Source organism: Nesoenas mayeri (genome assembly GCF_963082525.1).
Source record: "Nesoenas mayeri genome assembly, chromosome: 3".
NCBI lineage: Eukaryota > Metazoa > Chordata > Aves > Columbiformes > Columbidae > Nesoenas > Nesoenas mayeri.
This window is the reverse complement of record NC_137544.1, coordinates 94,345,416-94,362,703: the sequence shown is the minus strand read 5'-3', so window position 1 is coordinate 94,362,703 and position 17,288 is coordinate 94,345,416. Positions and strand designations below refer to the sequence as shown.

The following is a 17,288-nucleotide window of genomic DNA, read 5'->3' as shown; positions in this document are numbered from 1 at the left end:
GTCATTTTGAGATATTAAGTATTTTGGCACTTTTGAAAAGTAAAGGAAGTGTTTTCCAATATGTTCTAACTACCCTGCTTTTGGTACTGAAGTATCAGACTATAGGGCAGCAAAGCTTTAATTTGTTGAATTCTAATGCAGAGTAATTAAAAGAAATAGATTCTAACACTGATTGCTGGAACTGCTAGGAATTTGACTGCAATTTTTTTACATGTTTCTTGAAGAGCCTCTTTCTTTCAAGCAAAAATATTTCCTCTGTTTTACGAAGTTCAGATTGGGCTTTGTGAAAAGGTTTGGATTTGAGTCAAAGGAATGCCATTATCTAACACCGAAGTTGATTGAAACATTTTCACAAGAACTCATTCTGCCTGACCCAGAGCTCAGATTTTTTTTTCTTTGCAGATGTTACTAATAATCTCTGTGAGGGGAATATGTTGCCGTATGGTAAATGTAGAAGTGCCCCCAAGACAGAGTGCAGGACGGTGGGAGGAGGCTCAGCACTGTGCTAAGCTATATCGTCTTCACTTTGACAGTTCCGAAATGGAATAGATAATTGAATGAACTTGGGAAGGGAAGGCTATTGTTTTTCTGAAGGACTGACATTTTAACAGGTGTATTAGATCTGTGTGCTATTTTTAACATTCCCAAGGGAGAAAATGTTCACTGTATTCATCACATAATGTTAAAAATTGCATCATGGATGAAACAGATCTGTTAAGTTCAAGAAAATATGATTACAAAAGAATATTTTATGGAGTTTAAGAACTGAAATCCTAATGTAATCTACAATTCCTTATTACTTCTCATACACATAAATGGTCCTTAGCTGTAATTGTACAATAGTTCAATAGCTATGTCTTCTAACTAAATATTTCCTGATACATGGTATTTGGCTTTTCAAAATGCCCAAAGCGTATATTACAGATTTTATTGGCTGTTTACAAGTGGAGTCCTAACACAGTTAGTGAGCAAGTATGCCTAAGCCTTGTCTCTAAGATTTATGTAGTATTTTTATTTTCTGTATAATTTCTGTGTTATGTTACATGTAATTCTGTTGATATTCATACATTAAAGTGATATAGTGGAGTAATGTGTTGCAGGTCTCGCTTATGTGTTTGTACTGCTGAAATACTAGACGCTTGAGTGAGTCTACTAGGAGCTGTTTAAAATGTTCAAGTTTTATCTCAGGTAGACTGCTGATACCATCCCTTTTTCACTGAATCTTCCTTCCCAAAATACAGATATTTTCCCTCGCCTTCTTCCCAAAGTGAAAGACACACACGTCTAGAGGTAGGGTTGCCTAGCCTACCGAGGGTACATTAATGATGACTCAGGGTGCAGCAGAAATGGATGTGGGCCACTAATCAATTATAGTCTCAGTTAGAATAGGGATATTGTTTAAGCTTAGTCACTTTCTTTTTACCTTTGGAAGAATGGCATGTCGTTTCTAAAACCTTGTGAGAAGAACATCTATTTTACATATGAATTTAGATGGTAACTTAGTGCACACAGTCTTGATCTAATTCTGTGTAATCTGAAATATTTCAGCTATATTAAGCATTGTGTAATCTTGGGATATCTTAATTTCTCCAGAGTAAAATTTGTGTACTAACTTGCTATGTAGTGTTCTAAAAGTATAGGGATTTGAAAACAAATCTTTGGTTTTAAGTAATCATCTAAAATAGTCCTTCAAGATTTAGGTCATGGATATATGAAAAATTTCTGCAGGGTGAGGTAGGTATAAATGCATAGCATTCAAGAAATGATTTTCCGTAAGAATACGTTTATTTATTATCAGCCCTCTCTTCAGTGGCTATTCATTGAAAAGTAAGTACTCTTACATGTGTTGTAAGAGCATGGACAGAGAAGCTGATGCACTGGTAGTGTACATGCTGACTTGTTCGGGTGTCCACGTAGGATCTAACTACTCTTACATTTATACAGTCCTAAAATTACATCTGGCCCTTTGAAGGCAACCACGAGGCTGATGTGGCCTCTGGTGAAAATGAGTTGGACACCCCTGATCTAATGATAAAATTAAACTCTATGATTCATGAGACTAAACCAGAGCCTAAGCAGTCCTGCAGTGGTGCCACGGTACAGGCAGGGCTGTCATGCTGCATGGTACGAAATGGCTGGTAGCCCTGGCCTGAAGCAGAAGGGTTGTGTAGTACCTGCTTGAGTCTTCCTAAGCCAGAGGAGCTGCCTTTCTGAATCAGCCTGCATTTGCAAGGCACAACAGCTGCAATTGCAGCCCTTACCTGATAGTTATCTAAAGGGCAGGTTCATTTACTTTCCCAGCAATTAGAAAGAACTAGCACTATTTGACATTCAGTGTGCAGCTCAATCATTAAGCTATAAACATTAAATATTAGTGAGCAAGACAATTATTATAAATTAAATGGTGTAAGGGAGTTTACCTTTCCTTTTAATAGACAGAAGCAGCTCATTTGTTTTCAGATTACCAGTCTAGCCTTTAAATAATGGTTTTTATCACCTGTTGACTCATCAACTGTTATGGGAGCTCATTTGTTGAGATTCTGCTGTCTTTAATAACCTATGCGAATCCTCATCAACCTAAAATTTTAGCTTAATTGAATCTACTTGATATACTTGAATTACTTCACATCCCAGGGTGGTAAAATGGGAAAAGACTGAATATTTTATGTTTTCCAAATATAACTATTTTTCCTAATTGTATGAGACAGCTGTTATGCTTGTTAATTCTTTGGTTTTTGTTATCAACAGTTTTCACAAATTTATAACCGTTAAATTTTGCATATGGCAGGAAAGGCCTCGGGAATCGGGCTTGAACTGTTAATGGAAAACAGGAGGAACTGTTTTCCAACTTCAGAAAATTGTGGAGACATGCCTTAAAATTACCATATTCATTTTAATATACTTGATAATCCTCAGTTCTTCATGCTGATCTGAGTGGTCCATTTTTTACCCAGATTGCTGCAGAGCAAACGCTTTTGGCATTTAGGCATCACTTCAGCATGGGGCTGAAGGAAAAGGAAAAATAGATTGTGTTTACTAAAGAAACTGAAAATTCCTTCTCTCAATTTTTGTACTGCTCATACCTCTCTGCTGATTTTCTCCCACAAAAATGTCATGCAGCTGCTCATTTATACTTCTTTCAATTAGTGTTTAATAACACTTTGTCATGAGAGTACATTACTCTGTCGCAGTTCACAACTTCTCTGGCAGTTGAGAGCAATCTGTGGAAAATTCACATGCCCCTACAGTGTTTCGTCTTTTTAGTAAACAGAATACAGGATAGTCATGCTCAGTCCATCAAACAGGTTTTCTGGGTTGTGGATCCAAGTGTAGAAGGATTATGGTTATCCAGTCCAAACACCTTAATTACCCTTCTTGAATTGTGGATGCCTACTGAGTATATGAACATACGGGTGTCACAATCATAGTTAAAACAGATTGAAGTATTTTCTAGAGAAATGTCGAATATAATCTGTAGCTTGAATATGTTAATAAGTGTTCAGGAAGGAAAATGAACATGGAGAAGCTAAAATATACTAATTGACAATGGCAGTTAGTTAGGGTGACAGTGTTTCACCTGGATGCCAGGAAGAAAATGGACCTAGAGACAGAAGTAGCTCATCACCTCACACTAGACACGTGTTTCTATCCTTTTCTTGATCTTTTCTTGGGTGTATTTCTCTTAAGCCGTAGCTTACCTGAGAAAGTAAAAAGATTTTAGGAAACCAAATGTTTTGCTATCTATTGCAACATCAGCTTATACATTTGTTACACTGCTGCGTGTTAAAAGCAAATGAACAAAACTGCTGTTGTTTTCACCTGGGATTTACACACTGTAGTACACGGCCTCAAAAAGAATTCACAGCTGGATATAGACCTGAATCCCAGCTCCTGAAAGGCTGAGGTGGGAGCAAGACCCAGTTCCTCTAAATATCTGCAAGAAAGCAGCTTGAAAATCTGCCTGTGAGCTCCTGCTTGTTGGCAGAGGCAGCTTGGTACAGTTTGTTCCTCTGATGCTTTCAGGAACCTATTGTTTTGGCTTAGGCCGTGGAGAAAGCCCCGAAGTGGAGTGAATAAGGTTGGAAAGATAATGTTACCACTTCTGTATTTTCTTAGACTTCTTAAAAATCAGCCTTGTTTCTGCAGAGTAGAGAATATTAGCTTTAATGTATGCCTCTAGAAAAAAACATGAACAAAGTAGTAGCATTTCCCCAGGTTATTAAGAAAAATTGCATTAATTCTGTAAGAGAATTATTACTTAAATGATAGGAAGAATTTATGGAGTTAAATAGGGGATTCAATGGTAATTAAAAATGACTACTGTATGCTAAATTTTCTCCCCTAAACTTAGGCTAATAGAGCTTCACTTTACCCATAAACATGTGCACCCAAAATAATTATGATATTAATAGTCATCATCACTTGCCCCGAGTTTTCACAGAGGTTTTTGCGAAATATTGTCAGTGTCACTCTTGTTGCTCAAGATAGAATTTATCTCAAGCATCCTTTTGTTTCTTGTTTAATGGTCAAGTGTATGCAAAGGTTTATGCAAAACCAGTGGTATTGAATGAGCAGCTGAGTTGTTATGGGACTTGAAAAACTGTGAACTGAGTACAGTAACCATTGTATTTTTTTAAGATTAAAACTATCATGAGACTTGAACAGAGTCTTGTCAAGATGATTTATTTTAGTCCTGATGTTGTTCTCCATCTGATACGCTTAGTAATAGAGATATTACCCTCTGTGTTTCCTGATGGAAATCTGGATTCTGTTTTGATCATTTTGTTTAACCATATGGCTTAAACAGAACGAATTACATTTGTAGTTGGATGTGTAATATTTTTGTAATTCTGCATCTTTATTAACTGTAAGGAAAGATTGTCTATTATTAATAGTAATACATATTTGCATATGGATTTTAGTGTAGAGATTTAATATATTCACATTTTAGAATTCATGTATCAACTATACTTGATTTTAACATGCGTTTAATAAAATGTGGACATTGAAGTTTCTTGGAACCACTTTAATTTATAACAAATGTTTTTCAGCTCCCTTGGAAGTCACTGACTAGCATCATTGAGTATTATTACATGTGGAAAACCACTGACAGATATGTACAACAGGTAATTTAATGGCTATTTCAGCATGAACCAGTCTGCCATGTTCTTAAAAAATCTGAACTTGTTAAAGCATAATAATCCCTGTTCTTAAAAAGGAATGTGGTGGGAGGCCTATGATAATATTTTAGGCTGTAGACCAGTGGTTTTGTGCTGTTCACAGGGTGCCTTGTCAGATCCTCTGATGCCTACTGTACATTGCATGGCTGTGAAGGACTTTTTAAGCCATTTCTATTATATGCTGGTTTGTAGTGATGTGATTCCTGGGTCTGACTGCTGCACGGGGTAAGAAGGAAATGGGCTACAGAGCAAACGCTTTCGGCCTTTAGGCATCGCTTCAGCATGGGCCTGAAGGAAAAGGAAAAATAGATTGTATTAGAGTGGCTGCTAATGTTATGAATCTTTTATGGACACTCCATGATAGAACATTACCTTGGCATTATCGGGATTTAAAAACAAAATTGAGAACATTCTGCAGACCGTGGATGGATTCATCTTTCTGATTAAGTGTTCAGTGGTTTGGGTTGCTCTGGAACAGAAATGTGATAAGATTGTATTGGGTACAATGAGATATTTTAAGCAGATTTAGGCAAAATTTCAATGCTGTTGCTTTTTATATAGTGCACTCTTTATATATTTACTTCCTGATTTAGATATATAAAATATTTTAAAATACTCCATTTTAATTTATGATTTAGCATTGAAGTTTGTAAATCCTTTAGCTGCTACATAATTAGCGGTGAAGTTATGTACAGAATGCTGAAAATAAATCTTTTGCAGTAATGTTTACAGCTTTGTTAGATACATTGTTAGAATTGTTCCAGATTTTGTTACAGTGTGTCAGAAGGATAATTGCTTCACCTTGTTCTTGTTTGTTTGTAATTGTTTCTACCTCATCTTGTTAGGGTATGAAAAGTGAGGAAAAAAGTCTTTCACCACGTAGTAGAGTCTCGGACTATCACTAGGATGTTTTACTTCTGTGGATAATGCAAATAGAAAAGAACATGCTGTGTATTCACACTTGCTCTTCTGGGTTTGTTTCCATTTATTTCACTTTCAACACTTCTTTTGCACTGTTATTTTTTAGCCTAGAAAGGTATTGGGAGCAGAGATTTGCTGTGCTGTTTTTAAGGATTGAGCAATGGATTATCTTGAAGATGAGATAAAAAGATTTTATTGATACTGAAAGCCACGGAGTAAGGATAAATTGAAGTGTAAATTGACTTCTGTCAACACTGTGAGGTTGCTCAGAGACTGATCTTGTTTCCTGTGATTTTTTTCTGAAAGACTTGCTCTGGAGTGGTTGGTAAAAGACTGAAACTCCTTTCCTTCTTTAGGGCTTCATTGTGACTCCTTTGCTACAATGATCAAGGTGTATCGAGTTAGCGTATGCTTTTGCAGGCTTAGGTTTTTAGCCTCACGTGCAAGAAAAACACTTTTTTTTTTTTTTTTTGTTATTTGCACTTGAGTACTCTTATAAATGCCGGTGTTTTAACTGTATTAATAACTAATTTAGAACATCCTAACTCAGAACATGGCAATACACCACAGTATTTAATGCTTTAGACATGTTCTTTCAGGGTCAAGCATGGTCATCAGTAACAAAACCAGTGTAGGCCAAATACCTCATTTCTATCCAGGTTAACATTTCTGTTATCCTTCCTTACAAGAGATAAGAGCTTCATCCTGCTCTTCTTTAGTTTGTTCTGGAATGGTAAAAATAATATAGTTCAGAAAAAACTACGTCTGTAGGCTTTTTACCCCACCAGAACAAGCTGTGATAATTGAGTGAATTTCAGGGAGAAAGTATGTTCAGTAAGAAAGTGGCAATTTCAGAGTCATTCTTCTCTAAATATCATCCTTGAAGGGTAGGACAGCTTAGGGGAATGGGAAGACAAAAAGGTCGATGTACATACTTGAATCTTATGCATAAAATACAGTCTCTGAATTCTACATTGGTGTGATTTAATGTGAAAATTTGCTCTTTATCTCTATTTCTTTGTGTGAATTGGCTGCATTGTGTCAGGCATAAGAAAGGTTTCCTTACCATAATTGCTACTAAATGTTATTCTTGCTTGGTAGCTGAAAGTGGTGATTTGATTTAATGGCAGTGGAGGTGCTGCTGCTACCTTCCCTTCAGAGCATGTTCCTTTCCAGCCAAGGTGAAAGCAAATACACACATTAAGGTTCTCAGCCTGTGCTGAACCTGTCTAGCAAAACTAATTCAGTCCTTGGGTAATCATTCTTGATCATGTGGCATTTCTCATGACCACTACATTCATTATATAGTGCCTGAGGAAGGCCAGGCAGTTCGTTCCACTGAGTGAAATGTATTCTCATTTTTTGTGGTGTTCTTTAAAAATTTGAGTCAATGCAAAAAGACTTTTATTGAGACTTCGCGACAGAGAAATGGAGAATATGTGTAAGGATAACTACACGACTGTACTGCAACAATATATTTCTTTCTCATTTATTTATTTCCACTGTTGAAAACAGCACTAACATAGGCAAATGGTAATTTCTTGGGATATTTGTCAGTTGATGTTTATAACAAATGTGCCTGTAGAAAAATAATATTCAGTTTCACAGAGAGTTGATTAAAAGTAGTAGAGCCCAGGTGAAAAGCTGAGTTAGTGTAGCTGAACCTCCCCTACAATGCAGTCTGGAAGGCTTGTTTGAAATGGTTACTGTTTAAGATCAGATGTAATTGTTTGTTGGTTTTTTGTGAGTTTCTTTTGTTTGTTTGTTTTTGAGCTTGTGTTTGGGTTTTTTGTTTGGGTTTTGTTTGTTTTTCAGGAAAAGCCTCAGCTCTCTCTGATGCTTTGTATCTTATCTAAACTTACTCAATTTCAACTTGCAGCCTTTAGAGTTTACCAGTTTTCAGGCTCCAGTTTTCAACAGGCAGAGGTTTCTTCTCAGGAGTTGCAACTATTTGTTGACAGTTTTGTTTCTGCATCCTTTCTTCTCTCTCAGTACTTAGAAGTTGATAGGTCAGTGTGAATTCAAGCTGTAACATTTTCTGTTGCTTTTAGAGAGCAACATTAACCATAGTTTTAGCGCATAAAAATACAGCTTATACTGAAATACCATCGTCTGATTATTTTGTAGAAGGCAGTATATGATTCACTTCAGTAAATAAAGGAAGAAACTGATTGCTGAAATTGCATTTCTTACAACCCCATGCTGGTATTAAAAGTACGCTAAAATTTAATTAATGTGTTTAGTCAGTTCTCACTGACACTGCCATCAGGGCTTAATACAGCTTCCTACAAATACCTTTACATTATGACAGTGCTCCAAGGTTCCTTTCCTCATTTCTTTCCCTCTATTGCATTTTTCTCTTTTGCTCTGCTAGGTGTGCAGTGAGATTTATTTGTTCTTTTCTTAGAATGGTACCGGTTTGTTACGAACCACTGTGGCATTCATGTTGCCTGCTGACCTGAAGTCTCTCATTGCATTTTCAGTTTGAAAACAAATTCTGTATTGTTTGGTATAATATGAAAAAGAAAAAGTTGTGGCAAGCCTGTGGCCCGAAACTGTTAAGTGAGAAGAGTTCACTATTGAGAGCTCTTCTGCTTGGGCTGTGGAATGTTCTTGGATTGAAAACTATCAGTTCATGAGACCTGGGGCATGCTGTTGCTGTTCTTTCTCCTCGTTCGTGTAAAAACTGACTTAGGCAGGCAGAGCATAACTGTGTTTGCAGTTTTGCTATGGGCCTGTTGAAGGTAATGCAGAGCCACCAAGCATGGTGCTGGGGAAGGAGGTGTCTGTGAACAGCAAAAACCTGTAATAACCAAAAAAAAACCCCACCCAACCTATCTTAGAACTAAGTGGAAAAGGGCTCTCATATTCCATGGGAATTAACTTGTGGTGGCATGGACTTCTTAGGAGTTTATTTGTCATAGATTCCTCTTCAAATATGCTTTTTTAAAATTTAAATTAGAGTTATGGTGATGAATGCCACAGAGGCCATTTTCTGAAAAGGAAAAGAGCAGTGATTTACATGAGGAGGCTTTACTTAGGTTACTCAACCAGTAAAGCTAATTAACCCTGTAACTCACCCCGTGGCTCAGGGGAGAGAGTCTCAGAGTGGAGTCTTTTGATAATACTTTTCTCAAGGTGGGAAGTATCTTCCTCGATTGTGAGCCTTCCAAAGATTGGATAGCAGAAAAGAGGGGTATAGCAGAGAAGAGAATTGGCTGCTGTAGGAGAAATGAAGGACCGAAACACCTGATAAAGGGGGAATCTTGAGAGGCAGGCACATAGCATTGATTTATTATTGCTGCATATCAGTGGTTTTTTCCTCATGTGTAATAAAATTGACTGAATTTCAACTCCTTTTCATCCCCCCCCCCCTTTTTTTTCTTTCCTTCAAATGAACAAAATTAATGCCTTAAGTACAGGAAGTGCAGATAAATAATCTTTTTTTCCTTCATCTTTTACATACAGACAAATGTTTCAGATAAACAGCAGACTTCTGATCTCTCTGTTTCTTGTGCCACCGCCAAAAAAATGTCATCTTAGTTACTTATATGACATATAGCAATAACTGAAACTCCCTACCATCTTATAAGTATTCCTATCTTGAGTGCAACAAGTTTTGAGTTTGTTATGAGTATGAAGAAGGTAATAATGTAGTAAATTAATAGACTATCTTAATAGTAGTGTTGCTGTCCTGCGACTGCTGTGGTCCTGAGCTACAGTTTTAATGGCACTTAATGTTTAGTTATTTCTGTCAGTGGGCTTTACTGTTCCGCTCCCTTATAGTGCTTATGAAATACCAGCCTCAGGTGGGACAGAGCACACAAGTGTTGAGTTACAGGACTGATGAGGAGCTCATTGTGTGCAATTTCACTCATTTATTTTCTTCTTATTCTGCAGTTAGAGTTAGCCACAGTGTCCTATGTGTTTATGTAGATGTAGTTTATGTGAATTGTAGTTGTCATTTTTACAGTTTTGTTGCCATGTGTGAGGCCTGTGAGTTTTACTGGACAGGACAGTATACTATAATCTCAAACTAATAATAAAAACAGAGAACTCGTTTTTAATGGTTTTCATCTTGTAGATTTCTACACTTGTTTTGGAGGCTTTTGTGGAATCACAGAAATAATTTAAAATTGAGTTGTGTGCAGTTTTGTGAAACCTTGCACTTGAAAATAATAAAATATTTTAATGTGTTAATTTTTCAACTAGAAACGTCTGAAAGCAGCTGAAGCAGAAAGTAAATTGAAACAAGTGTACATCCCTACCTAGTGAGTATAACAATAGGCTTTTTTTTTAATAATGTGCAAGAAAACAAGATATAATCTGTCTCTTTTATATTCCTAATTTCCTCAAGATTATGGAAGAGAAAGGATTAGAGGTGACATTCTTTTAAGTTTTCTGTGGGTATATTCAATTTACATACATGTGAATTTCCCATTTTATGAGTGTTTGTATAAAAGAAGACCAGAATACCAAATGAAATACTTTGCAAATCCACCGTTGTCTTTTTGATAACTTGTATAAACTGCGTACAATAGAGCTTCATTTCCATATTTCACACAGCCTTTTCTCCTAGCCAGATTTAATAATACCAACAGCAGACTGTTAAATTCAGTCTTCTAATCTAATCTCCAAAGAAATGTGAGTTTTAAAGCCCAAGGCTCTGATAAATGGCACCTTTTCAAAAACGCTGAACACTCTTATGTTTCCTGACCCTCTCAGGGAAGTGGCTGCTTTAGGAAAACTCGAAGATGCTCAAACTTTACATAATGCTTTTTCAATTTAATTTCCTCGCTCAATGTGGACAGTTCAGAATGTCTGCCATTATGTTCACAGTAGAGATTAGTTCTATTGGATAACAAAACCTGTTTTGAAATGTAGGATTTTTGCCTTTTTGATCTTTCTTAATGTCTGTCTATTGCCTTCATGTCAAGACAAAATCCATAGTCAACAGAAAGAGGGTAGGACTTCTCAAATCTTTGATAACATGCCATCAGGGACACTCATAAGCAAATGGATTGCTAATGCTCCATTTCAAGACTGATTTTATTGTATTTGAAATTTGAGTAGGATTGATTCTCAGAGCTGAATACCTTTTTGAATTTGAAAAAACCAAGATTCTGTCCTCAATACCAGAAAATCCCTTTCAATTAATGGTTTCTCTGGAAGGTAACTAAGCAACAGATCATAACGTGGGAGACTTAATAGTCTCTCGATCCCTCCTCCTGTACCTTGTGTCCAAGGTACTTGATAAAGAGTATTGGGAAATTGTGAAAGTGTCTCTCACTGGAAGGAGAAGATAGGAGATGGACTTGCTGGCGTTTGGAGTACAGACTTGATACAGCAAAGGTTTCTTCAAATTAGTCATTTTATCTAATCTTGAATATATTTTATGCTATGTAAAGTACCGAATAATCATCTTAGGGATCAATGTATCCAGCCTTGCACTGTATTGTGAGTATAGCTTGTCAAAAGAGTAATCAACGCCCACAAAGCTGGAGCTTTGGAAATACTATACTTAACCTAGTGCGGAGTATATTAAATTCTCTGTGAGTTAACTGACCTTAAGTCACTGAAGTATTAGTAAGTAAATTAATCATCATAATAAAACAACAAAAAAAAAAATCCAAGAACAGTTCTTCAGCCTTCTCTTTACATAGCAAATCTCTTATGGTGCTGAAAGTACTAGAAGAGCATAAAAAATTGTCTTGTTGTCTAGAACAGTTTTTACAGGTGTGGTCACCACACATCAAAATTCCAAAATTAGGTGGTTTGTTTTCATGTTGAATAACAGGTTAGTAAAATCTTTAAATTTTTTTATTTTATTTTCTTTAAAGCAATAAACCAAATCCCAATCAAATATCCAGTAACAATGGGAAACCTGCTGCAGTCAATGGAGCAATGGGAGCTTCTTACCAAGCGCAGGCCTCTCTAATAGGTCGAGCTTGTGAAAGTTGCTATAGTAAGTATTTTTTTTTTAAATAAGTAGTATTTTAAAATACTAATATTATTTTTTTAATATTAATATGACCTTTTTAAAAAACAAATATACATACTTCTGTTTGCATGCCTAAAATAGCGGATGATTTTCAATTATTTGTGTGGAAGAAACAAATTTTAAGTTAGAGCTGGCTTCAGCATGTTTATTGAATGTCACTATTCAAATCCACTTTCATTTGGGGGGAGGGTTGATGGTGTTTGTTTGTTTTGCTTTGGTTTTTTCCTTTTGTTTGTTTGTTTGTTTGGGGTTTTTTTGTTGGTGTTTTCCTGACTTTTATTTTAGTCCCCTGGAAGAAAATCTCATCTTGACAATACAAAGTCACTCATTTGAAATTAAGTAGGGAAGTATTTTGAAATTTCGATTTGGACTGGACTTTTGGGGTGCGTTTTTTTAAAAAATAAGCTAAACATCCAAGTTTTTATTTTTGATATGTGAAATATATTGAATATCCATATAGTGCTCTTAGGGAATAGTATCTATTACAGCATTTGGAATTATTATATTGAATGTAGCATGCACCACTTTAGCTGTGCTTTTCTTTCCTCCTTAGCTCCACAGTCTCACCAGTGGTATTCTTGGGGTCCTCCTAATATGCAATGCAGATTGTGTGCATCTTGCTGGATTTATTGGAAGAAATACGGTGGCCTGAAAATGCCCACGCAGACAGATGAAGATAAACTCTCTTCCAACCAGCCTACAGAGGTACAATTGTGTAGATAAGACTTCCTAAACCAAAGTGTGGTGCTTTCACAAGACTACTGTGACTTTAATGTTTTAATGGGATGGGTTTTTTATATATGTGTTCAACTTTAGCGTTGCAAAATTTAATTTATTAACCTTTTTCCTGTCTTAAGTAGAACTGCACAGTGTGCAAGTCCTGCCGTGTCTTTATATGACCAAGTCTTAGATAAAAAAACATCCACTGCATGCATTTTTGGTGGACAAATGTTATGTTGTCGATGAAATGGTGTGTTATCTATAAAACGTTAATATGGCTATACTGTATATTGTGTAGAATCACATTATATATCCACTCACAATAAAGGTCTCTACTGTGTTATACAGCTTCTTACATAAGCCCCAGGGTTTTGCATAGTGCTTATATGTATTATTTGCATAACCTTGTGAATTTAACCAAATCCTCTTTCTTTTCAATGCTGTTATTCGAACATAAGTGTTATAGTTTTGTTTGTTTTTGTCTTATTTTGTAGGAATCCCATGTTAGAACTCACATGTCCCGACAGGCCACACAGGGAACTCCAGTTCGTAACACTGGAAGTCCAAAGTCAGCAGTGAAAACACGTCAAGCTTTCTTTCTTCACACAACATATTGGACAAAACTGGCCCGTCAGGTCTGCAAAAATACCCTCCGGCTGCGGCAGGCAGCAAGACGTCCCTTTGTCCCTATTAACTTTGCTGCCATTAAGGCAGAATGTAAGATGTTTTTTTAATTCTTAGTTCTGTGTGTTGTGCTTCCCACCCATTTTTGTCTTTTAATTTTATTTTCTTTTTCAATAAACATTTCTTGTCTATATGCTTTTGCTTTTCATTTTTTTCATTTGTTCAGCATATCACCAACACATTGGATAAAGTCTGGCTGCCTTGAACAGATTTCAGGCTGGGGGAACATTTCAGTGAATTACAAGGGGAGAACTAGTAACTCATTCACTTAGAAAATTGTCATTAAAAAATGAAACAGGGGCAGGGAGGTGAAATCAATGCTGTGACAAAAACCATGCTTCCTACTAGGCATTGTGAAAGAAGTTCACTTTTATATTGTTCATTTATTCTTTCGCTGAACAGAAAGTACAGATCTGTACACGCTGAACTTTTTATTGGTGGCATTGGTCAAGGAATAAGGAGCCAGGGATACGTAAGAATTTAATTCTGGCCTGTAACACCGCCCATTATTACTGTGGTGATAGCTGTCTTTATTATTTCATCATAGTTGTGTCATTATTTGTTTGTTTGTTTTCTGTCTCTTCCAGTTTTTAATTTTAAATAAAAATCTATAGTATGTGTTCTCTTTTTGTAGCCAAAGCATAAAGAACGGGTAAATTCACTAGCAGTATGACAAAAAGTTATGAGTTGTTGTAAATAGCAATGGTAACACGGTGTGTAAGTTCTGCAAAGTCCCTGAATATTCCAGCAGGTTTTGCATCTGCACAGAGCACGTTGTGTTACTGCTGGCGCTGTTTTGTTGTTTCCCAGTCTGCCATAGAGGCCATTCTCAGAGCAGATGCTTGGTATTCCAAAATGAGCCGTGCTGGCTCATCGTGCCGTCAATTGTGTTAGAATTGAAGACACCTTTTTAGAATATTAGATGTTGGGTTTATAACTATGTTTAACTAGATTAACGCTAAATGTTTTCCCAGCATATTTAACTGGGATGCTGATGATGTCAGGGTTAATTGTAAGAAATTTACTCCCCAGAGGCTTAAAATCTGGTTTTGAGTCATTATTTTCCCCTTATGCACTTTAGTACCAGCCAGTCTTCATATGCACACTGTTCATCTGCTTCTGCAGTCATCCAGAATTTGGTGAATATTTCTCTTTGTTGTCCTTGTTGTACTTATTTAGTTGTCTTGTTGGCCATTTTTTTCTTCTTTCAAAGATAAGCAAGACAGGAGCAACTTTCAGATTTAAGGAAACCATATGTCCATTACGTGAATAAAATGGATTGTACTTTCATAGAAAAAATGTGTCTTAAGGCTGGATTAGGGTAGTATTTTTAATCCATAGTACAAAGTAACAGTTATTTTCTGAGAGGAAAGCATTGTACCTTTTATGTAATTGGCACTGATTTCTGCTGAATCATGGAGGAAAATTAATTTTAAAAGTTCACTTGAATCTTTTTATTCATATCCCTATTTCTTCTCACTCACTGCAATAAGTCACTTTGGAAGAAGGTGAAGCTTTTGTTTAAGGAAGAAAAAAAAATAGAAGAAAAAAGTTTCATCAAACCGTTAATCTTCATACTAGAGCAAGTGTTATATACACAGTTGAACATTAAAACAAAGGAGTGAAATGCTGAGCTTTTCAGCAGGAAATAGTCGTTCTTGTATCAGACTGGTAGTGCTGTGAGCACTTCCTCTTTACTCCTTTGAATGAAAATATGCCACATCAGGTTAACATCAAGAGCAGAAAGATACTTTTATTTTCCAGCCTTTCATTACTCTTTTTACATAAAGCAAAATCTATACCTTGCAATTTTGTCTTTTTGAATGCTGATGCTTCCTGATGACCTAATGTAGACTGGGGGAGCGAGAGGAAGATTCACAGTTGTCAGTGCTTTTTGAACACATTTGAATTACTTTTATGATAGTGGAAACCAGATGATAACCTCATTTAAGAAGTCTAACTCATGTTTCCCTTTGTGTACACACATACACACAAGTATCTACATACACATATGCACATGTTCTGTTTCTGGCAATGTCTCTCTCTGTGGAATCACACAGTGCTCTTGCCTGCATCATCATTGTCATATTCTTACTCTAGTAGCACCTAATAAGTAAGTACATAAAGAATTTATTTTCTGGTTTTGTTCATGTACTTATATCTAGTGACCTGTGTTCAGTGCGCTTTGTAGATTTTGTTGTAACTAAACAGTGACTCTCTTCCTGAATGACTTGAATCCTTTTCTAAGGATAGCCTGATACGAGTAATTTTTACTTTTTAAAACAAATTTTTAAATGAGATATTTAATTAACAGTAATGATTTTGTATGTTGAATATCACTGAACAATTACGAGATTGAATGAAAGGTCTGTGGTTGGTGTTACGAAAGTTACAGTCATGCTTAGATAACAACCTGGCCAGAGTAGGAGGTTACCCATGATGTGATGTGGCGTGAGGTGGTTAGGACACCCATGAGCTCATTTGGAAGTTGTTTTCCATGTCGGTGTGCTGAAACCTGAATTTAATCACTGCTTAGATGTTTTGTCAGACTCACCTGATGCTTTGTGTGTGCCAAATCAGTGCTTGAGAAGGTAACTGCATTTCACAACTGTATTGCAGTAGGCACCGTACCAACACTCAGAAACAATAAAATCTGAAGACAGAAGGATGGTAGAGCACTTAACCCAGCAGCATACCAGGTTTTACGGCTTCTTAGTCTTAGGCAATTTGTTGAAGTGCCAGGTTGTAAATGAAACTAATCCCCAGTTCTGAGACAGAAAGTCTGAACAAGCCAGTCAGAGCTTGCTCATAAAATAAATTGATTTTAGCATTCCACCTGAACTCATCTGCAGATACTCCTTTTGTCTTGGAGGGGCATGGAAGCCGCTGAGGATGCTAATCTCTGGCCCAACCATCTTTTAGGTGAAAACAGATTTCAGAAGGAGCATTTTTTTGTGATTGCAATTCCACCCACATCATCTCATGACATTTGTCTCATCAGTGAAGCGTGTAGGATATGACCCCTGCTTGAATGCCAGCAGGGGGTACTGGAGGTGATGCGTTTGCATCCCAGTTCAGTCTGGGGATGGTCTCCAGAAGACTGAGAAGGCATGGCATCTCCTGCTGGGAGCACAATCCAGCGTGGACACCTCAAACTTTGTTCTGCCTGAAGATAATGGATGTGCTGGAGTTGTTGACAATGAACATAACCGATGGGTTTTCAGGAATAATTAAAACTGGCTGAACTATTTCAGTAAGAGGAAATACCCATGCTCTAAATGAGGCAAAATGCATTTTTTTTAGTTTGAATATATTAGACATGTTTTTTAGAAACTTCAGCAAAACTATCTTGTCCATGGAAGGTCTGTTAATTAGGGGAAACCAAAGTGGGTGTTCTGCCAGTGACCGTATGGAGAAGGATTTGATCTGTCTCCGGTTTACACAAGCATGTTGATATGAGCCCCGTGCATCTGTGAACCTCATCACTTCAGCACAGGAACATTTTGAGGGATTTTTTTTTGCCAATATAATTATATGCATTAATTATAATGATTTAAATTTGAGTAACTGTACTCCATCTATGTAGACACGATTGTCAGAATGTTTTCAGTGGATGGTAATATACCGGTATAATATATATATAAAGGTATCTGGAAATGGATGTGTTGTTCATGATCAAAACTTCACATGCAGATTTAACAACAAGTTTGGTACACAGTACTTGCTTGTTACAACTGGTTTGATAAAACAAAAACAAGTGAAAATTCAGTAGACTGCAAAGA

The 17,288-nt window shown here is 36.5% G+C and overlaps 1 protein-coding gene across 1 annotated transcript in view; it reads left to right on the top strand.

Moving 5' to 3' along the window:
* The window catches only part of MTA3 (metastasis associated 1 family member 3), a gene marked incomplete at both ends in the record, with an annotated part of 128,616 nt that overhangs the window by 64,422 nt on the left and 46,906 nt on the right, over positions 1-17,288 (top strand). The window contains 5 exons of the mRNA XM_080342161.1: positions 5,052-5,126; positions 10,314-10,372; positions 11,942-12,066; positions 12,656-12,807; positions 13,317-13,539. Of these exons, the coding sequence (XP_080198287.1) occupies positions 5,052-5,126; positions 10,314-10,372; positions 11,942-12,066; positions 12,656-12,807; positions 13,317-13,539 (634 nt within the window). The remainder of the gene's footprint in view (positions 1-5,051; positions 5,127-10,313; positions 10,373-11,941; positions 12,067-12,655; positions 12,808-13,316; positions 13,540-17,288) is intronic.